The sequence below is a fragment of the Microcebus murinus genome, chromosome 5, assembly GCF_040939455.1.
Source record: "Microcebus murinus isolate Inina chromosome 5, M.murinus_Inina_mat1.0, whole genome shotgun sequence".
Lineage (NCBI taxonomy): Eukaryota > Metazoa > Chordata > Mammalia > Primates > Cheirogaleidae > Microcebus > Microcebus murinus.
In genome coordinates this window covers 77,277,042-77,299,483 of record NC_134108.1, presented here as the reverse complement: position 1 = coordinate 77,299,483, position 22,442 = coordinate 77,277,042, and the positions used below count along the sequence as shown (strand labels likewise).

Sequence of the window (22,442 nt, the reverse complement as noted above, 5' to 3'; positions counted from 1 at the left end):
GACTAAATAATTTGCCTTCTCTAGATCTCCGTTTCCTCACTGGTAAAGAGAAAATTATGTAATTTCTAGAGTCCAAACTCTAAAACTGTAACTTCTCTATACATTTAGGAATTACAAGTGTCAGGTATAAAATCTGAATATCTGTAGTCGAGGCAAACCAAACTAGACGTAAGACCCCTCTTCCATTCCTACTCATATTAGGAAAGAAAAAAAAGGTACCAAACTTTAGAAAACAAAAGTCTAGGAACAATCACCTGATAGCAACATAATAATTAAATAGAGTAAAGACACTTTGCTGGAGAATATACACCAAAAAAGAGAGCATCTCACTTTCTCTTCCCACCCCTATTTATATAAATGTTGTGTATGTGTGTATGTGCGCGTGCATGTCTGTGTGTGTGTGTGTGTGTGTGTGTGTATGTGTGTGGTATGCAGGCATATATAAACTGAATGTACCCTTAAATAAGCTATGAGCCATTTTCTAGTTTGGTGCCATCCCAAGAAACAAAGCAGTGATCCTCAACTGGGGACAGTGTTTCCCCCAGCAGACATTTGGCAATATCTGAAGGTATTTTTACTTGTCACACTCAGCCAAATGCTACTGGTACCAAGTGAGCAGAAGCCTAAGACAATGGTAAACATGTTACCATGCACAAAACAGGCCCTTCCACTCACACAAAAAAGAATTATCTGGCCCAAAATATCAGCAGTGTTGAGTGTGAGAAACCCCAGGCTAGACTTACCTGGACCTTTGACACTATTACACAAGTTAATGGTGAGATCATCCACAATTCTAGAGAGTGACTCAAAATCTGCCACATTGTATGCATGGGTATCATCAGGATCAGTTGCAATCATCTTTAACTCAACTTCATCAGCATTTTTAATACCTTGGAAAATTGACATATACAAATTAAAATCATTCCTCAGAAAAAAAATTAATGGAAGAAAGCAAATGTTTTAGGGCTTTCTTAATTAATGGCTGCTTTAGGCCAACTATGAGTGTTTAATAATTTATTAACTAAAACATATATATTATTTTCATCAATAATAAAATGATTACTTATCTAGAGTTATAAAATAGAAATAAAGAATATAATCTGAAAGTTATTCTAAATTACCATCTTCTAAATGCTTCTAGAATCAGTTTCTCACCAAAAAGTATCTTTTCAGTGTTTTTTCTGAAAAGTGAAATAATGGATATCAAAAATAAACATGATTCGGTGGAAAACCAAATAGGAATTTTTCCGAATCCTCTTAATAGCACATTTTTCATCTTTTTTTTTTTTTTGGCACATTTTTCATCTTGATCCACTAATTTTCTTCTAAGAACCCATGTAGTTTTGTCTCATTACAAACAGAAAAGAAAAAAAAATGAATTAACTTTCTAGACTATCATTTTGATAAATTATATGACAGGGAAAATGTTTGTTTCATGCTACAGATAATATTTTTAACTACAAAAACATCCCCAGCACATTTGTAAACCTCAGGGGCATCACTATCCTTTTCAACGCTTACCAATAGCAAACAGCTCCACGCCTTCATCCTTGAGTTTCTTTGAAGGTGCCTCGACATCATCTTGTGATTTCCCATCGGTAATGAGAACCCCAATTTTGCGAGCTCGAGGCCTCATGCCAGCTTGAGTTCTGAAGCTCTGCTGGCGAATGAAATTCAAAGCCATGCCTAGTGGGATTGTAAAAAGAGAATTACTCACATCACTACTCGGCCACATGCTTTGACCAAAAGCACAAGCTGAAAGAGCGCGCAGGACTGTCCTTACTCACCTGTGAGAGTATTGCCACCTTTGTATGGCAAGTTTGCCACAGCTTGCAGCAAGCTATTCTTGTCTCTGTGAGCGTTCAGTTGCCACTCTGTTCTGGGGTCTCCACTATACTGAGCAAGGGCTAAAATAACAAACACCACTGGGATTAGCCTACGTATAAAAGAGCAAATCGAAAGTGTCTGAATGTCTTCAATATTGTCAGAACCTACCAATTTGTACTCTTTTGGGGCCAATCTCAAAGACTTCCACAATACGAGAAATGAAACTTCTCACGGTTCTAAAATTTGCCCGGCCAATGCTCCACGATCCATCCACCAGCAACACAATGTCTGCTTCAGCTCTAGTGAGACACTCCATCCCTGACACGGCAATCGTGAGACAAGGCAGTAAGGAGCAAATGGTTGGCAGGGTTACTTCCTAGACATGCCTCTACCACTCCCTGATGCTCAGTGTTGCCTATTTCAGTACTATATCTTAGCGCAGTAATTTAGAGTATGAGACTCTGACAATATGTCCGCGTGATTTATTAGCCTCAATTAACTGTCATGAGAATCAATTCATCCAAAGATTATTTCAGTGGCCAATCTTTCCCTCATCTTTGACTACACTTTCTTCCCACCTTCATAGAACCTGGAGACTTGAATTAAACATCACTGTAAATCTGGTGGGCTCACAAACACAAGAGCTGAAATAAATGAGAATGTATAACTATCTAACTATAAGGCATTAATAATTTTAATCAAATTTTAACGTGATCTAAAGATTAGATGTTTCATTCTTCTACAATATTTAATGGTCATTAACAGACAAGAATGATAAAATCTTTAAACTAGAAAATGGTTTCGTGAGCCAAAAAATATCTTTTGAAATAATTAAGCTCCCAGGTAACTACTATGTAAATTACGAAGTATTAGATACCTGACTCTCAAAATTAGACTTTCTTGAAGTAAAGACATATTTTGGAAAACATGGTAACCTATTATATTACTTAGTTATTAATTATTTAACTTTATAATCTACTATGTATAAAAATCAGATAAATATAGATGGTAAAGTTTGCACATTTAAAGAATCAAGAAAGATGGAAGACAATTTAGAAAAGTATGCAAACAAATATATAAATTGAGAGCTGTAGAGACAAGCACAAACATTGATACAAAGAAAAAGCTTTGGGAAGAGAAAATAATCCCAATATCCTCAGTGTACACGCTACAAAATAAAAATATAAGTCAGTTAATATCATCATAAGAGAAATAATAGAACATTAATACAAAACAGTAAGATTTAACACTTTATTTTATCCACATCCATTTCTTTAATGCTCTCTTTTCTGAGAACCTATACTACCAGCTATGAATTTTCTAACTTATTACCAAAAAAAGTCATTGGATAAAACTAGGTAATGCTACAAAGTACAAATGTGTCTTTCATGCATTATATACTACATCAGGATTGAGGATTTCCAAATACTATCCCAAGCACCTAAGCCTTCAAGCCTGCTCCTGCACTGCCCAGATCTACTCTTTTTTAAGAAATAATGAAAAATTTAAACGTGAACTCTGTCCACCATTTCCACCTCTAATAACGTTTAAAACCAGCTTCACGTAACATCAAGGCTATGATCGTGGTAGGGGCAGAAAATCTAAAGGTCTTATGTTACCATTTTGCTTTCCAAGTTGTGGTTGCCCACCTATTTATATAACCTAACTCTGCTTGCCCACCCCAAATAACTTGTTTCTCCAATTACTTTAACAAAAAAAAACCTACATCTTAGTCACTAAAAAGAAAAAAAAGGTACAATATCTACGCTTAGTAAAAATGTATCTTTAAATAATACAGTACTATATAACTAATGCAATGCTGATAAGAGAAGCACACACACAAAAAAATACTCTCCAAAGTACACTTGACTGGATGTTTGAAAAAGTTTTCTTTGATAAGTATGTAAATTATTGAAATAAATTTTAGTGTAAAAATGTCATAGTCACCTTTCATTGTACGATAACCTAACAGTTCACATTTGAAATAGTTTCATAATGTTAAGTTTTCCTAGGGGAGTGTAACTCAATTTCTTTTTTTTTCTTTTCTTTTTTTTTTTTTTTGTAACTCAATTTCTTACCAGAAGATAAAATTGGCATCACCGTTGTATCAGAAAGGGTTGTCATTTCTTGTCCAACGAGTGGTGAACTTTCTCCTCCATCAAACATTCCAAAAACATTCACTTTATAGGTGGTACCTGCCCTGCAATATTCAAGCATATAGTCTGTATGGACCATGGGTTCAAGTAGTAGCATTTTTTGGCTTTGTTAAAGACACGCATCTTGATTTAAGAACTTTCACCCAGAGGAACTTATCATGTTCAACATCGTAAGACAAGAAACTTAATTCCCATCACTTTCCAGCTTATGCTTACCCTGGGAAGTATCAAGGAACACTACACAGCAAGCATTCCTGACAACACTAGGCATTCACAGCACCAGTTTCTGCCGTACCTTTCTATCGGATGCTGAGTCCTCCGCCCATCCCTTTTAGCATGTCAGAGAAGGCTGCTTCTAAGCAACGGCCTTTACAAAATGATGGAAATGCTGTACCTTTCAGAGTAACATAAGGCACCTAGCACGATGCCTGACACATAGTCAGCTCAGTGAATTTCATCCTCCCTACTCTGGTAAAAGTAAATAGCAAGTATTTATATAATTTCAATACTGTTGAATGAATGGTTGCAAAAACAAACTTTCCAAAGGCAACACACAGTAGTCCATTCTTATTACTGTAATGAATGTAGGGTGCTGTTCAAACTCACATTTCCTTGTTTTCCACTGCACAGCCCGAAGCTAGACCTTTAATCAGCCCAGCCTTGCCCTCTCCTGCCAGCTGGCACCAAGCACAAAGTCCTGCCCTTTCTCTCTCATATATCACAGCGGAGGGGGATTCATACTCGGGATCTCAGCATGAGTCTTCCGAGCCCTTCCAGAAAGCACAGGAACCCACACATTTCCACGTGGCCGGAATTTTGGTGAAATTGTGTAGTACAGATGTCAATTTTAAAAAAGCAGAGTGTTATTGAAATACGCCATTACTGATCACGTAAAAACAAAAATCATTACAGAAAAGCCTGCTAAGGCTGAAATTCCATTGCTAGCCTCCGATTCCTAACCTCAACTCCAGCAGCAGCAAGCATAAGAAAGCAGCTTTAGCTGATTTTAATACTCCGCTGGCAAGCTAACATGTTAATGATTATTTATACAGGGCATATTAATTTGTATAAGTTATTCAATCTTTCAACACAAATGTACTTAATTCCTACCTAAGTTCCTCCAAAACAACAGTGTTGTCATAGGGTCCAACCACTAACTCCCCCAGTCTTCTGTCATCCCCCGTAGGGTGGAATGTGACTTTATAACCTTTCACTTCCCCAGGGGCAGGCTCCCAAGTCACTCGGAAGCTTGACATAGTTGGGTCAGATGTTTTGAGGTTTCTGGGCGACTTAAATCGAGACGCTGTAAAGACGAAAAGATTTTTAAAAATATCAGTAAGTCTAGGCTTTTAAGGTTTTATTATATTAACCCCTACACAAAGGCATATTTATACAAAGAGTTAAGTCTGGTAGCACAAAATATCATGTCCAATAGAAGTCCTGACCACAGAAAGAATGCTAGCTACCCAAGCATGAGTGTAAATAATTCTCACAACACAGATTAGATTCACCTTAAAACATGAATGTGTAGAATGATTTTACCAGAAACTAGATTTAGTAAAAATGATAAGTTAATTAGGCATCCTTTTTAATAATTATAATTTAATTTGCTACAGAATCAGTCTTAAATATTTGCAAATGAAGTAGATATACTGAAGTCATCTTTTGAAACATTACATATTCCCCGTCACCCAAAAAAATAATTATTTTGTACCTGTTGTTCCTGATCCTTGCCTAAGCTTTCCTTCTCCTGCCTTGTAAATCGGGAGAACTGTGATGTTATATGTGGTCTGGGGCTGAAGTCGCTTTAACACTGTTGAAGTGACTGTGGGTGGAACTTTAGCAACCATTTGTCTGCCTCCCCCTTGGGGGCGATATACAACACGGTAGTTGACCACCTTCCCCGGTGCCGGTTTCCATGTAACTCTCATTGTGTTTTCTGTTTCTTCATCCACTTTCAAGGTTTTGGAATCTGGAGATACTGTGCAGTAAAAGGAAGATTAAAATGTTAACCACATTGAAAGAAAATATATGCCCATCTCTCCATTTATGTAAAAAGAAACTTTCTGTGGTTTCTTAAGTATGCATGCGGTTCCCTTGCTTAGTATTGTCATCGCTCGTAAATCCGTGATGGCGTGTGAGCCTAATCTCGGTGAGATCTCGGTAAGATGTTTTTGCTTTATCTAGCTAATATGAAAAAATGGAAGTTCATATTGCAGGGATTTCCTATTTGCATTCTCAAGACTTTAGTAAAGAAAACATCCATTTCCGGAGATGAGGTTTTAGAATTTTTATTATATTTCCATCTGTAAAGAATTCTCCTAGTAACAATGCCATGCCGAATACTGAAAATCATGAATGCAGGGGTAGAAATTGTACTGGGGTCTTTTCAGAAAAAGTTGCAATCCATAAATGACTCACCAGAGTGACTATAGTTAACACTATTCTTGTGATTGTCATGTACATAAGACTATGAGCATGAAAGGATAGGAAACTCCAACACATCAAAATATCTCAAGGTCTCTAAAGACAAACTGGTATATGCTGAGTATTCTAGAAAGCATTATATGTTAACAGTTATTGCTTAATATGTAATCAGTATTATTTATTAAATTATCATTTACTAATATGCTATATTATTAATATGATAACTATCAGAAACAGATCACCCAAATCCACAAACAGCAAACAGCATTCTTTTTTCTTATATATAATTAGAGTTTATAAGTGGGATCATTTCATTCAGTTCATCTTAGTGTTCACAAGGTCATAAGCATTTTCAATAGGAAAGATTAAAATGAAAGAAATTCCAAAACAGCAAAGAATCTTTCCTGATTTTAAAAGAAATTTTAATGTTCACATGGGCAATAGCCATTTGAAACAACTAAAAAATCTGAAGAAAACAAAAAAACTAACAACAACAACAAAAAAGAAACAATACTTTTGAGACATTAGACATAGTCAGCATGGGACAATGATCCCGGTGGTGAGAGATAAGGAGCAAGTGAGAATAGTCTCTGGGGTTGCCCCAGCTTATTGCTTGGGGTTTCCCATTCGCAGTACAGAAAGGAAGAATCCAGATCAAACCTGGTGGCCTCCCTTAACTGATGAGATAGCACTGTGAGTCTGGGGAGTCCAAGACAACCAGAACTTGCAGAAGACAGTACTATAAATATGGAGAGAGTGCCACAAGGAAAATTAATACTTGAGTCTTCAATCCAGTATTAATCAGAGCAGGGAAAGAACCACATAAAAGGAGCAGAAGAAATAATTCTTGGAGTTCACAGAAATACTCCCCCTAGCCAGGGAAAAAACCTCATAACTCAAGGACCATCATGTTGAGTATTTAGGCAGTGATTGCCTCAATAATGGGGCAAAATTAGCTCTAAACTAAAGCAGCTTAAAAGCAAGCTCCAGAAAAATCAAACTATTTCCAAGTAACCTGACTGTATTTCAGAACAAAAATTAAGAATATTCATAGGAATATAAAAATGTCCACCACTCAACAAAGTAAAAATCACAATGTCTGATATCCAAGAAGGACAAAATTATCATCTATGTTATGGAATAAATGTTTGCGTCTCATCAAAATTAAAATGTTGAAGTCTTAACCTTCAACTTAATGTTATTTGGAGATGAGGCCTTTGGGGAGGTAATTAGGTTTAATGAAGTTATAAAGGTGAGTCCCTAATCTGATAGATTGCTGTCTTTGTACGCAAAGGTAAAGACACCAGAGAGTTCTCCTTCTCTCTCCACATGCACAGAAGGAGAAAGGGCCATGTGAGGACACAATGAGAAGGCGACTGTCAGCAAGCCCAGAAAGAGAACCCTCACCAGAAACCAAATCCTGCCAGACCTTAATCTTGGATTCCCAGCCTCTAGAACTATGAGAAAGGAAATTTCTGTCGTTTAAGCCACTCAGTTCATGGTATTTTGCTATGGCAGTACAAGCAGACAAAGACAATAAATTACAGAAGAAAAATCAATCAACAGAAACAGAACTAAAAATGACATATATGACAGAATCAGATAAAAGGGATAGTAAAACAGCTATTATTAATATAAACTATATTCCAAATGTTAATAATTATAGAAGAAAGATTAAGCATAAGCAGAGATACAGAGCATATTTAAAAAAAAAAAAAACTCAAACCAAACTTCTAGAGGTAAAAAGTACAACATCTAAGATGAAAAATACATAGGATGAAATTTATAGCAGATTAGAAATTGTAGAAAATATTATTAATGAATTTGATTGCACGATAATAGAAATTATCCAAAATGAAACATAAGGAGGGAAAAAGATTGAAAAATGAAAAGCATCAGTGAGATGTGTGAGAACTTCCAGCAGACTAATATATTGGAGTTTATATATATATATATATATATATATATATATATATATATATATATATGTTTTTTTTTTTGACTTGGACGTATTTTGATTCTAAAGTTTCCTTGTAAAAATATTCACAGAAATTGGTGGACATTTTTTAGGTACAACTCAATTTCTCTCATTTACAACATAAGTCATTTAATGTAACATTTGCGACCTTAGAAAGGCAGACATATTTAATCCAAGTCCGTTTATAAATTCCAATTTCACGTGGATTAAAAACTGCAGATAGGCCGGGCGCGGTGGCTCACGCCTGTAATCCTAGCACTCTGGGAGGCCGAGGCGGGCGGATCGCTCAAGGTCAGGAGTTCGAAACCAGCCTGAGCGAGACCCCGTCTCTACCAAAAATAGAAAGAAATTAATTGACCAACTAAAAATATATATACAAAAAATTAGCCGGGCATGGTGGCGCATGCCTGTAGTCCCAGCTACTCGGGAGGCTGAGGCAGGAGGATCGCTGAGCCCTGGAGATTGAGGTTGCTGTGAGCTAGGCTGACGTCATGGCACTCACTCTAGCCTGGGCAACAAAGTGAGACTCTGTCTCAAAAAAAAAAAAAAAAAAAAAAACCTGCAGATAAATTAAGTCATAATAATATCCTGTACATGCATTAAGGCTGGTGACTGCTAAAGTCTCTTGGGTATCTACAAACAGGAAATCACACGCAGATTACTGGGTCTGAAGAATGTCTACCTGAAGAGAGTGACAGTGTAATAAATAAAATATTTGAAGAAATAATGGGTTGGATTTTTAAAAATTCTATAAGAACTATACACTCACAGATCCAAGCATTTCAACAAATCCCAAGCACAAGAAACATGAAGAAAACTAAATCAACACACATAATAATCAAATTGTTTGAAATCAGTGTTAAAAAGAAACTCTTGAAAGCAGCCATACTTTTTTATGAAAGACATAATATGTATAAAGGACAAATATAAGAATGATAAAATAGGTAAATTCAATATATGATTAGGAATTACGTTTCTGAGAGATGCAAAAATATAATTTTAACCAAAAGTAAATTGGTTGCAATTTACATGTTATGGTTTAAAGAAACTATGAGAACTCTCAGCCAAGTTCATTACTTTCCGGAAATTTTAAAATTTGTTTAGATTAATCCTCAATTATCTACTACTGTTCTCCAAGTGAGTGAGCTATCAAAAGAAACTATATTTATAGTTTCTGCCAACATACTTGCTTTTGGCTAATATACATCCTTGCAGACATTTCCAATCCCAAATAATTATCTGAAGGCTCAAACTTTTTGGAAAAAGACAAAATGTAGAAGAATTTTTGAAAAAAATTCCCTCTAAATACATACACTTTTATAATTTCTCAGCCACATGAATGGTATCTTTCCTCCTAGAAATAAATGTAGCTAGATGTGTCATATCTGGCCTAAGCTTACAATATGGCTTCTCTTTACAACAGATGAATTTTGTCAGAAATAGAGAAAGATTTTCTGTCAGGTTCTTAAACTACATCAGCCAATATATTTCATACACAAGATTTCATTTACTAAAATTCACCAATCATGTGTGTATCTAAGAAATTTGCTTTTTCACATATTTCCTACAAGGAGCTTGATGTTTTTTCAATCTGGTTAATTTAGATACAATTTTAAGCTTACACATTCAACTGAGTTTCTTTCATAAAAAGATAATGAATTCCTTAGAAAACTCAGACTAAAAGATTTTAGTTTAAGGATAGCTTAAAATCAGGATATGGGACATAACTGCAATTGCTCATGGCACTTCTCCCTCCCTCTTCCTTTGCCAGGAAAATCACCAAATTCCTCTACTTCTTTCTAACAGAAGGAAATGTAAGAATGCCCATTTAAAATCCCTTTTTCCTAAAATCCTCCCAAAATGAAAGGAATAAAATTTTCTCCTAACAAATACTTAGAAATGCCCATGCTTAACAAGTGATTTTTGTTTTGGTTTGGTTTTATTTGCTTTTCTAAATAGACTATTTTTGACAGTAGTTTTATGTTCATAGCAAAACTGAGCAGAAGGTACAGAGATTTCCCATGTACCTTTTTCTGCCCCCATTCCAGATGTACACCCTCCCTGACTGTCAACATCTCCCACCCCAGAGGTACATTTGTTACAACTGCTGAGCCTACACTGACACATGATCATCACTCAAGCAAATGACTTTTTAGGAAAATGAATTAAGAAATCCTGACACACCCTTCACCAGCCAGGTGACAATGGTAGGTAGTTCATAATTATTTATAAGAAAGAATATCATTGAGATTGAGTTAAATCTGAGCCAACAGAAAATTGAGTGGGCTTTTGATTTAACCTTATCAAATATAACAAGAATAAAGTAAAAAAAATCTAGAATTAGTCTTGGTTATAGGATAATCCCACAGTTTCAATAGCCACTCATCATTTATCAATCATCTCTAAGTGGCTTAACACAATGCTTGGTGCTTGGTACATTGTTACTTCACTTAATCCTCACAACTCTAAGAGACAAGATTTATTGTCTACTGTCTACAGATTAGGAAACTGAAGCTCAAAGAAGGTTATGTAACTTGACCAAGGTCACGTAGCTGTAACTGTGCTTGAATTCTCTTTGTCTCCATGGCTCCTGATCTTCTTACTAGTTGGGTATGCTATTGAGTTGATCATTCAACCAGAAAAAATAAATAAATATATATGCGTGCATGCATGTGTATGTGTATGAATATATATGGTTAGTTGAAAGGAATAAAGGGATTCAATATTTCAAAATATATTTGATATATTTTTTAGATACTAACATAATGTGAATTTAAACCAAATTCTTTAAAGATCCTAATTGTTCAGTCTTCATTTATCATCTAAAGAAAAAAATTCCAGTGGTTAAACTGTATGTCGTCACTTGGGCTGATAGCTATTAGCCAGCATCGACACACACCCAAACACACCCGTGTGTTACCTACATTCAGTTGTGGCATCTCCAGTCACAGGTTCTCCTTCTCCACTGCTGTAAGTTGCAAATATTGAAATTTTGTATTTGGTCTCCGGCTGCAGATTTTCTATCATAGTATGAATTGCATCTTCAGGAAGATGTTTTTCTCCAGCCTCAACATCATCATAAAGAGATTTCCACGAGACCCTGTAACCTCGAACCATTCCTGGAGCAGACGTCCAATAAGCCCCAACTGATGTATCGGTGATGTCTTTGATAACTAAATCTTGAGGCGAACCACGTTCTACAATTGAAATTAAAAGGGAATTATTTTTTTAAATGTCTAGTAGATGTTTAAATATTCATTTAATGAGTCCAGCAAGACATCCTGACTTGCTGGACTCAAACTCAACTTGTCTAAAATTGCCCATCTCTTGGGCTGAGCACGGTGGATCATGCCTGTAATCTTAGCACTTTGGGAGGCCAAGGCAGAAGGTTCTCTTAAGGCTAGGAGTTCAAGACCAGCCTGGGCAAAATAGTGAGATTCCATTCTCTACAAAAAGTAAAAAATTAGCCAGGCATAGTGGCGTGCACCTGTGGTCCCAGCTACTTGGGATACTGAGGCAGGAGGATCTTTTGAGCCCAGGACTTTGAGGGTTCAGTGAGCTATGCTGAAGCCACTGTACTCCAGTCCAGGGCACAGAGTAAGATCCTGTCTCAAAAAATATTAATAATAACAAATTTCTTCTTTTTGAGCTGTCTGTTCTGTTCTGTCAGTGGAACAGATTGATGGAAAAAAACTTCAGAATTGTGTTTGAGCCCTATCAGCCTTGCCTCTATATGCCCAGTAGTGTTGTAAGGTCCTCAGGAGAAGAATGACATATAAACTTGAAGGCATAAGTGCCTTAGTTTTTTTCCCAAAGGAAAAAAATATGGGCAAATGCCAAAATTTTGTCACATTTCATTCTGCCTTATCACATAGCCCATTGTTCACATAGATTTTTATTTCCTTAACATTATCGTTTTCTCTCTGATCTAATTTAAATATGCTCAGTGTCAATGTCTGATTTACAATAACTACAACAATCTCATATCAATGCAAATCTTAATTCCAACAATCATTATCTGGTGAAACTTTTATTTGCTCATGCAGATAAAAAAGTTAAAAAGTAGAAATGCAAACTTTGAATATAGCTTAACCCTAAGGAAACTAAAAACTACCAGTTCTTCTGGAAAACTTAAAAGCAATTAGTCATCAAAATAAAACACACCACTTGTTCTAGCTGATCGAAAACGTCTGCTACTAAATTTTGGCTCTTTCATTCAAAAAAATACAACCCAAATGGAAAAATATGGAAACCTCAACTTAATGGGAGGCACAGATGTCTTCCAATAAAACCCTCACTTTCCATATTTTAAATGTAAGATAAATATACAGGTCGCTTTATATTGGCTACCTTTATGAGGGTTTATGCCACAGTATGACATAAATATGAAACTATCTGCTTCCTCAGCATACATTTTACCAGTAATTGTATGTTCATGCAAATGATATATAACATTCTTACAAGAATTTTGAAGGCTATTATTTGACTTGACTCAAAGAGTAAAAAATTCATATCCTAAGACTACTTTTAATTAAACAATTATATTTCAACACAAAAAAATAAAGACAACAATGAATGAAAAAGAAATCTAGGTGGACAAAAACCTATCATGTGTGGTTGGATTTTCAGGGCAAAAAATAAATAAAACAGGAGCTGGGCAGCCTACCAGACCCCAAGCCCACATGGAAAATTCTAACTCCATTATAAATAACTTTAACTGCTGAAAGCACATCTCATCTCTGGAAGGAAATTAGTTACATATTTCACTGCAACAAAGAATACTTATTTTCAGGAACACATTGACTTTTTTCCCTCAGTACTTCAGGCTAATTCCTATTTGAAAGTCTGCTTTAGCTGTCTTTGCTACTTAAATGGCCATACACCTTTATATTTTCTCTACCTGCAGGAATATAAAAGCACAATTTCAAGCTGTTTGTTCGTTTCTTTTATTTGGTTTGGTTGTGGGGTTTTTCTGTTTGTTGGGTTTTTATTTGTTTTGATATTTGATATCCCAACAACTAGTCTCTAAGTTTTCAATGTACAGCACATTTTTCCTTGGCTTGATATACACTGTTTTTCCATATGTGCCATTTCTCCTAAATTTCCTACGTTTCAGTCAGGAACAGCTGCTGTGGAAGGACCTTACTTGAGAGTGACTAAATTTAAATAAGCTGAATACTGCATTAAAGACATTCCAAAAAAATAAAAGACAAATAAGGTTAGCTAGAATATGGGAATGAATCATCCTCCAAGTTAACACTAGGGTAATATCAAAACAATAATTGCAGCTTCTACTTTTCCTAAAAGTTGTGCTTCTCAGCCTATTTTTCATTCTTCATTCTACAGCATTAAATTTGTGACATTGTTTATTTCCATGACAACAGACATCAATGTCACAAACACAGGCTAATGAGTTCACTGTGAGAAAAATAATAGGAAGAGCATTGTGTTTGAAGTAAAAATACATTCACAAAGACATTACTGGGCTTAAAATAAAAGGGTCTTAAAGCATGAGACATGTCTCCCCATGGATTTTAATCAACTATTTTAACACTCTCAAGAGCTGGAAAGCTAGAACAAAATGCAGCAAAGGCCTTTGCCAGGTTTATCAATGTCCTGAAAATAATCTTCAAAAGCACTTTTAAAGATGCAAATGAAATGACCAATATTCCTGACTTCCTATTAATGTCATGACAACACCAATTTGAATAAACATTGAATAATTTCTCAATCACAGAAAAAAAAAATCCTTTAAAAATAATAGTTTCTGCCTGTGGCATGTAAAGGCATTATTTGCAGGCACTGGCATTACAACATGATGTATATGTGACAAAGAATTATAGATTCCAAAAAACAAGAAAGATACTTTGATCCAGAAGTCAAGATTGAAAAGATAAACTCCTTGATATGGGTTTTCTATATGTCAATCAGTCAGTTTAATAAGAATATTCCTGAATATTAAGCCTATATTATTTTCAAACACAGGAATAATTGTTTTTCCTCAAAACAAAACCAAAAAAAGCAGGAGGGAAGGCTGAGTATTCTGTTGAATTACACCCAAGAATTTTGAGAATATGGTGTACCCATGACAAATAAATTTTATCAGAATTTTGTAAAACCCTTGAATTTTTAAAAAATGAGATCTTGGCTTGACCAAACATCAGATTACCAAAACTGAAGCAACTGGATTGCACCCTGTGGTACAGCTGGCAGGAGGCAGGCTGGCAAGTAGCCAAGCTGGTCTTGGGGCTAGGTGTGCCACCAGCTGAGCAGGCCACCAGTGGGCTATGTCACCTCCTGGGGCCCTGGAGTTTTCAGCAGCAAAATAATGAGATTGGGCCTGAATAGATACATAAAACTGCCTGAAGAGCCAAAGGCTAGACCCTGCCCAAATCAATTAAACTGGAATATCTGGGGATGTGCCTAAGGACTGATGCTTTCTAAAAATCTTTTAAATCTGCCCTGGGATTCTAATTCCTCTACAATTCTTTATTCTTTTGCCCATGTCTTTCTTTTCTCTTCTTTCCACTTCTCCTTGCTGAGACCTAGAGAAGCATTTATTTGGAAGGTGTGCTTGGTCAGTGCGGAAAAGAACCCTAACCCTCACACTCGGTTTCACTTAGAAATAGGGCTCCTTCAAAATAAAGACAGGTATGGTGAAAGTACACTGGTCAAAATCATTAGACACGTGGTGCTTTGTAGGACTGTTGATGGTTTATGTATGGTATGGCTATATTGCCAGGCACAACAAATCATCCTTTTAGGTAGCTAAGTGATCTCAAGGCTGACCCTCAGAGAACTGAGAAGTTGATTTAAGCTTTTCAGGACATCTTCCCATCCTAGAGCACATGCAGGATGTTCACTGCTCTCTTCTCCCCTCCTTCCTGTCTTGACAGGAAATGGCTCTCAATACATGCTTCTTATTGAACAATTGATCAAATTTTTATGTGGACGAGGTTCAAAGTGTTACCTAGGCAGGCATTTGCTTGGTTTAATATATTGTAGCTGTTGTCCTCAATCTAAGAAACCCCAGACATCAGTAACCACAGGAAAAGATTATTTGGCTTGTTTTGGTTTCGTTTGAGTAGATGGATTTGGTCAAGCATCCCTTTATGGAGCACTTAAGGGGAAATAGGAAATAGGGAAGAATAAGGAAGTAAATATGTCCAAAAGCCAGTCTGTAACCCTTCTGCAGGAAAGATTACAGTTCCTCAAAAGGGAAAGGAACTGTAACCAGCTCTAGTAGAATCACTGTCACTTTCTCACTACCTATCCCTCTACCCAGATCCACTTCTGCTCTAGCAGCGGCTCCCTCCCTGCCTCCCTGAGTTCTTTCTCATCTTCTGTCCCAAGACCGACAAATGCATATCTGGTGCTAGGGTCTGCTCAGGTTTTTTACCTAACTCTCATTGTTTTCAATATTATTTAATCTCATAGTACTTGCTTTCTTCTGCTCTGGACTATATCCCTGTGCTCTCTGTATCACTTTCACCTTGGGTCATTGAAATTCTGGCAATCTTTTCAAACAAATCATCAACTGTAAGGATGGTATGCCTTTATTTTTATTGCTTTGATTCCATCTCAATAGTCTCTCCATATACCCTATTCTTACTAGTATAGTAGCGGTACAGGCATAAGGAATAACAGTGCATTGCTGTCATAAATTTAAAAGTACAAAATTCTGGCCGGGCGCGGTGGCTCACGCCTGTAATCCTAGCTCTCTGGGAGGCCGAGGCGGGCGGATTGCTCAAGCTCAGGAGTTCGAAACCAGCCTGAGCAAGAGCGAGACCCCGTCTCTACTATAAATAGAAAGAAATTAATTGGCCTATATACATATATAAAATTAGCCGGGCATGGTGGTGCATGCCTGTAGTCCCAGCTACTCAGGAGGCTGAGGCAGAAGGATTGCTTGAGCCCAGGAGATTGAGGTTGCTGTGAGCTAGGCTGACGCCACGGCACTCACTCTAGCCTGGGCAACAAGCGAGACTCTGTCTCAAAAAAAAAAAAAAAAAAGTACAAAATTCTATATCAGGTTTTGATAGAATTTTGATGCTCAGCATTTCTGTCCTCATTATAAAACATATTCATATGAAACATATTCATAAATATTCAAAAGCCATTTTTCTAGTGCCTGCTTGCATGTGTCTCTGTGCTGCTGCTATGGGAAGTAATTTAGACAGGTGTATTTTTCATGATCTGAACATCCACAAGGGGTTGATTTCTACACTGCTTTTTTCCACATACCACGCCAAAGAACTAATGCCCCATTTAAGTAACTTTCCTATGTTTCCTTAGACCTTTTCCATTTGCTTTCTGAAAAGCAAATTATCATCCAATTCAAATATAATTATAACACGAATTAGCCAATGATGATAACTGAAAAATTAATCATCATGAAATGAAACTGTATTTCATCTTATAGATTATTCCAGCCAGCTTTCATTGAATTTCACATACCACTTTCAAAAATAGAAATTAAATTGAAAATGTAATGTAAACTCTCTTCTAAATCAATTTGTCTTTTCCGTTAGAGCTCAACTCAAAAGTCATCCAACTTTCCACAGCAATACAGAAGACCTGCTCCTGGGTAACATTCATGTGGAAATACACTTGATTTACAAGCAATGAATTAGAACCGCCATTCCAAAGGACAAAGTTCACTATTGATAAGTTATCTCAGTTACTTTAAGCTATACTGTTCTTGAAAACCTCTTAACAATTATATTACCATTCAACTTCAAAGCCTGCTTCAGCAAAATAGATTTCTTCCATAATTATTATCTCTCCATTTTGATTTAGATTTTTCTGATACACATCAATCCACAGAAAAGGAAATGGGAAATTACTGTTTAGTGATTGTGCTAAAGTTCCCTAGCAACATCAGAGTTGTCATACCCAGAATACATGATTTTTCAAATTATGACATAGTAACTCTAGGAAAACACAGAGGCCTTGTTTAGTCCATCTTAGAGAAGCCCATGTTACTCAACATCACGCAGAATTCCTGTGATGTGCTAAAAACCTCATTGTAACAAAATGTCAACTGAGTGAGGCTGGTCTGATCTGTAGGAAGCCATTCATGTCTAGGACATTGGCAGGTTGCTACAGCAACTGAAACAAAGGAAATTCTGAAAAGTCATGTTTTCTGTAGACAAAAAGCAACATTCAAAAAAAATTTTTAAAGAGCCATGTTAGTCTCAGACTGAAATTTTCATTCATTTGTGGAAATCTCTGAATTAAAATGGACATTATTTATTTCAAGGTTCATCAAAATAGGTTTCCCTGCCTCTAATCACTAACAGTAATAACCAAAGGTTCTATGAAGACTTAAAATGCATTTTCGTAGGCAGTAGTGTTTTAGTAATTACTTTAGCAACAACAAGGGAAAAAAACAACGTAAATCAAACCTAATGGTTTGTGCTCAGATTCCTCTGAAGTTTAGGTCTGAAATAGTAATAAACTCTGCCTTTGTGATTCTATTGCATACAGTACTACAGCCAACCGTGAACCTCCTCAGTGCCAATGCTAATAAATCTCTCTCCCAGCGACAGGGAAATTTTCTGATAATTGGCTGCATTTCAAAAAAAAGTACTAGGAAACAGATTCAAGTTAGGGATGGTTGTAGACCACACTACATATTTAAGAAAAAAAAAAAAAAAACTTTCTTTCTTTTTGTATCGAAAGCCATAATGTACTGAGGTCATCTACAAAATGTCCAACCTACAGAATGCTCTTGCCTGCTGATTCCATGCCTCTGGATAGAAGAAACATTCCTTCAAGTTCTGCTCTTACCACCTCCTTTCCCAAGAGAAAAACAGATTAGAAAAACAGCAGCCCTCAAAAGCAGTTGCCTGGCTCTGTTTCTGGGCTTTCCACTCTCTGCATTTACCATCATATCCTATTCCTGTATACGGTATGTGGATTTGGCTGAGTTAATACAATAAAATGAAATGGAATAACCAGGGGCAAAAATCTTCTATTATTTTAATTTAGTCACAACTATGCTTTCACATATTTGTCAAGTTTACCACACATAATGCAATGGGATAAATATGTTAATAAAATCAGGCTGGCAGCATTGTTTTTGTCATCCTTCACTGTAGTCAAGAGCTTTAGTGTAAATGGAAAAAATATTTTTTATTATTACGCTTTAATTACGAATTAACTGTATTTTTTAAGAAATCCTGAAAATTATCTAGCTTCCCTCCTTCTCAAGAAATGGCAATCAGTAGTTTTTAAAATTTATTTTACTACTTGTATATCTACCTTAGTGATAATTTCTGATCAAATACATGCATACGTGTGAGTATGTACACTCCTACATGCATATAAGTTGGTAGATTTTCTATGCCACTTATGCAGAGCTATAAAATTACAATTTAGCCATACATCTTGGCTAGAAAAATCACAGTCCAATAGTATGTGTTTGCTTTAAAATTAAAAAGTACATTTTGTTATATAAGGTTTTTAATATATTATTCTTGGCAAAAATGCCTTAAGTTTTAGAATCAGGAAGATTTTTGACAGAGTATGAATATGGTTTTAAGAGCAAGAAAATGCAAACCAATATCAGAAGGTTAAAAGGTACAACCAGAGGTAAAACTATTAAATTATTTCCAAGATACTCCTTATAAAGGAGAAATTTTCACAAATATAATCTATACCTATTGTGTAAAAAGTAAAAGATTGAAAGTTTATCCTTTGGGAAAAAAATCCTATGAACAATCTATGCTGAAGGACTTTGGAAAGCATATCAGAAAGAGAACTTCAAAAGGTCAAAAGAAAAGGACATACTTCTCTAAATTTCTGGATATTGCTCCAGATGTAAAGATCACATGCTTTTATTGCTTGGATTATGTCTCTGCAGTTAAGGCAATTTCTGTTTCTACTTATTTCCAAACCTTACATGTAACCAATCAATTATCTCTAAAATACTAAAGCTAAACAGTTGACTCTTGAGCAGCATGGGTTGGAACTGCAAGGGTCCACTTACATGCAGAGCTTCCTCAACCAAATGCAGATCAAAAGTACAGTATTGCTGAGAAGTGAAAGCCACTTATATGGAGGGTCAACTTTTCTTACACAGGGATTCCTTGAGCTGACCTTGGGACCTGTGTGCGTGTGGTTTCTAGAGGGACAATTATATTTTTAGATAGCAGATCTAAAGTTAGTAAGTTATTTCCTCTTGATGAATTTTATATACATATAGTATTTGACAGTTTCCAATGAGTTTCAATTACATTCTCCCATTTGATCTCCACAATAACCCCAGGAGGAAGGAGGGAGGATAATCATCCTCTCTTTATCGATGGATAATCTGAGGTTCAGAGGGGTTAAGGGATTATTCCAACATCACACAGCTGAGCAGTGCAACCATGAGGCTTCTGATTCTCAGTCCTTTACACACTGGTATTTAATCTCTCATTTAAATCCTTTTCTAAAATCATTTCATGAACTGCAAGGATTAAAGTTTTGATTGCTATTATTTTGATGAGAATATATATTTTTTTTATTTGTTTTTAGTTCTTGACTAAGTATTGAAGTTTCCAATGAGAACTGCCCATTGTAGGCCCTGTCCCTGCCAATTATAGTATCTACAATTCTCCAAGTTGCTGAAGCCATGAAATCTGATGGGTATTTTGCCTAATATCACTGTGATTTCACATCACAAAAGATACTTCAGATTCATTTTCCTCCTATAATCTTTTAAAATAAGTCATGTAAAATATGATGATAAAGAAAAGGAACGTTATTGCCTGAAAGCCCATTTAGGTCCCCAATGATAGAACTGAGTCAACATCATTGTAATCACACACTGATATTGTTTCTTTAGCATTGCAATCCATGCTCATTGTGGTTAAAATAAACTTGCACTTCTCTCTCTTATACTACTTAGTAGTTGCGGTGAGTCAAACCTAGGCTGTAATTATATCTCAGAAGATCCTGAGAAATGTCAAGCCCTCTGACAATTAACTCTAGAGAACCAAGGAAACAGTTCTAGTCTTGATGTTTTTCACTAAGTCTTATATTGCATTAACTTTCAACGTCTAACATAGAATTGCATTTTAGAGGTTACTTAGAAAACAAACAGAAATTTGGATTCCCACATTTCTCAAGCTATTATGAATGCCTTTATGCACAGTGAATGGGAAGGAGCACATGAATGAAAATCAGAAAATGGCTCCAGATGGACCTGGGTGACAGAGCCAACTGTGTAACCCTGGACAATCCCAAATCTTCCTCATCACAGATGTTTTCTACAGCCCCTTCCCACTCTGACTGCCCCACTCCTATTCTCCATTTAACCCACCCATGGCTCTATAAACGCATTTCTATGGCCTTATTATGCATTCAGCTCCCTGGGGACACTTCTTCCTAATCAAGGTTAATTATTTCAGTTGCTTACATTCTACATTTCTGAATAACAGAAAGTTTTATCGTTATCTGTTTTTCAATGTAAGTTCCTTTTAAGATTAAGAATTACAGGCCAGTGTGGTGGCTCATGCCTGTAACACCAGCACTTCAGGAGGCCAAGGTGGGAGAATCGCTTGAGCCTAAGAGTTTGAGACCAGCCTGTGAGACCTCATCTCTACATAAAATAAGAAATAAATAAATTAAATAAGAGCTCTTCTTTAAAAAGAGAGAGAGAGAGAGAATTACCACATTTCTAGGTTCCATTCTCTAAAAACATTTTAAGTTTCCTAAATGCATAATCACAAATAAACTCTGGGATTTTCATAAAATGTGACAGTAATTACCTTCCAGCGTTGTTCCTTCTCCAGAAAGGGCATCTCCAGCCCCAGATGAATACAAGGCCGTCACAGATAAGGCATATCGTGTCCCTTCCTTTAATTCCCTCAGCACAGCCGTGGTTGTATCTCCCCCCACAGTGACCTCTTGAGTGTCGCCCCCTGCCACCGGGGTGTATGTGACAAGATACTGCTTCACTTTTCCTGGTGCTCCAGTCCATGATAATTTCATACTTGATGTCGTAGGATCAGAAACTCTTAAGTTCCTTGGATTCCCTCTAACTTCATTAAAAAACAACAACAACATCAAAACCCATTATTTAATAAACTGACTTGAAAAACAATTTGTTACTATACATATGCATTTTATCAAATTTATATCCTGTGTGACACTGTGGTAATTTTAACTGTTGACTAGTCAATGAAGTTTAAGCATTTCTAAACTGGACTCTACATGTTAGCGGAAACAAAGCAAAAGATATACAATTCCTTTTCTATGAAAATCTTACACAGAAAATCTTTCAGAAGTTTCCCTAAACTTTCCCTAAAAGTAGAACAAAGCACTATAAAATGTGTACATGGTGATTAATGGTACAATGTAGATTTTAACTCCTCTAAGAAATCTTCAGTAAATACAGTTTATCAGTGTAATGCTAGGAACATCTACAGGTAACAGACAGGAAATAATGCTGAAAAATGCATAAAATGCTGAAATAATGCATAAAAAATGGTAAATGATGAAAAATGATGCTGTCTCTACAAAAAAAAAACAAACTAAGAGGAGAAACAGCCTGAGACCTAGCCTTGGGTACAACTCCCAAGGGCTACACATCCCTTTGCAATTATGATGTCTGGTATTTCGTGGCTTTCTTTGTAGATTGCCCATGTCATCTCTGAAGGGTCTCGAGACACCCAACCATGTGACACTCTCCACTGAGCACATAACAGCCAGCCAGTTTTACTCCAGAAAATAGAAAGATAAAGAGTTACTGGGTCATTTTACAGTGCCCAGCACAAAGATCTCCAGCAAGAGAGAGAAAAAGTAAAGTAGTAACTTTCCAAATGGAAGCGAGGAGGAAGAAAGTAGGTGGAAAAAGAAAGGGTCTCCAACAGGAAAAGCTAATGAGCTAGGTTGCAGAGAGAGGGAGGGAGAGTGAGGCAGAGGGAGGAGGGAGAGTAAGGCAGAGGGAGGAGGGAGAGTATACTAGAGGGAGGAGGGAGAGTGAAGCAAATGGAAGAGGGAGAGTGAAGCAGAGGGAGGAGGTGTAATGAAGCAGAGGGAGGAAGAGGAGTGAAGCAGAGGGA

General features: G+C 36.3%; 1 protein-coding gene across 2 annotated transcripts in view; it reads right to left on the bottom strand.

The window, feature by feature from the left end:
• COL12A1 (collagen type XII alpha 1 chain) overlaps window positions 1-22,442 on the bottom strand; it is a 113,654-nt gene that overhangs the window by 64,139 nt on the left and 27,073 nt on the right. For both annotated transcript variants that reach the window (XM_020287100.2, XM_012743162.2), the window contains exons 13-21: window positions 21,147-21,419; window positions 11,313-11,585; window positions 5,698-5,964; window positions 5,094-5,286; window positions 3,906-4,027; window positions 1,996-2,145; window positions 1,788-1,907; window positions 1,522-1,686; window positions 744-890 (exon numbers count right to left, since the gene is read on the bottom strand). In XM_020287100.2, coding sequence (XP_020142689.2) covers window positions 744-890; window positions 1,522-1,686; window positions 1,788-1,907; window positions 1,996-2,145; window positions 3,906-4,027; window positions 5,094-5,286; window positions 5,698-5,964; window positions 11,313-11,585; window positions 21,147-21,419 — 1,710 coding nt within the window. The remainder of the gene's footprint in view (window positions 1-743; window positions 891-1,521; window positions 1,687-1,787; window positions 1,908-1,995; window positions 2,146-3,905; window positions 4,028-5,093; window positions 5,287-5,697; window positions 5,965-11,312; window positions 11,586-21,146; window positions 21,420-22,442) is intronic.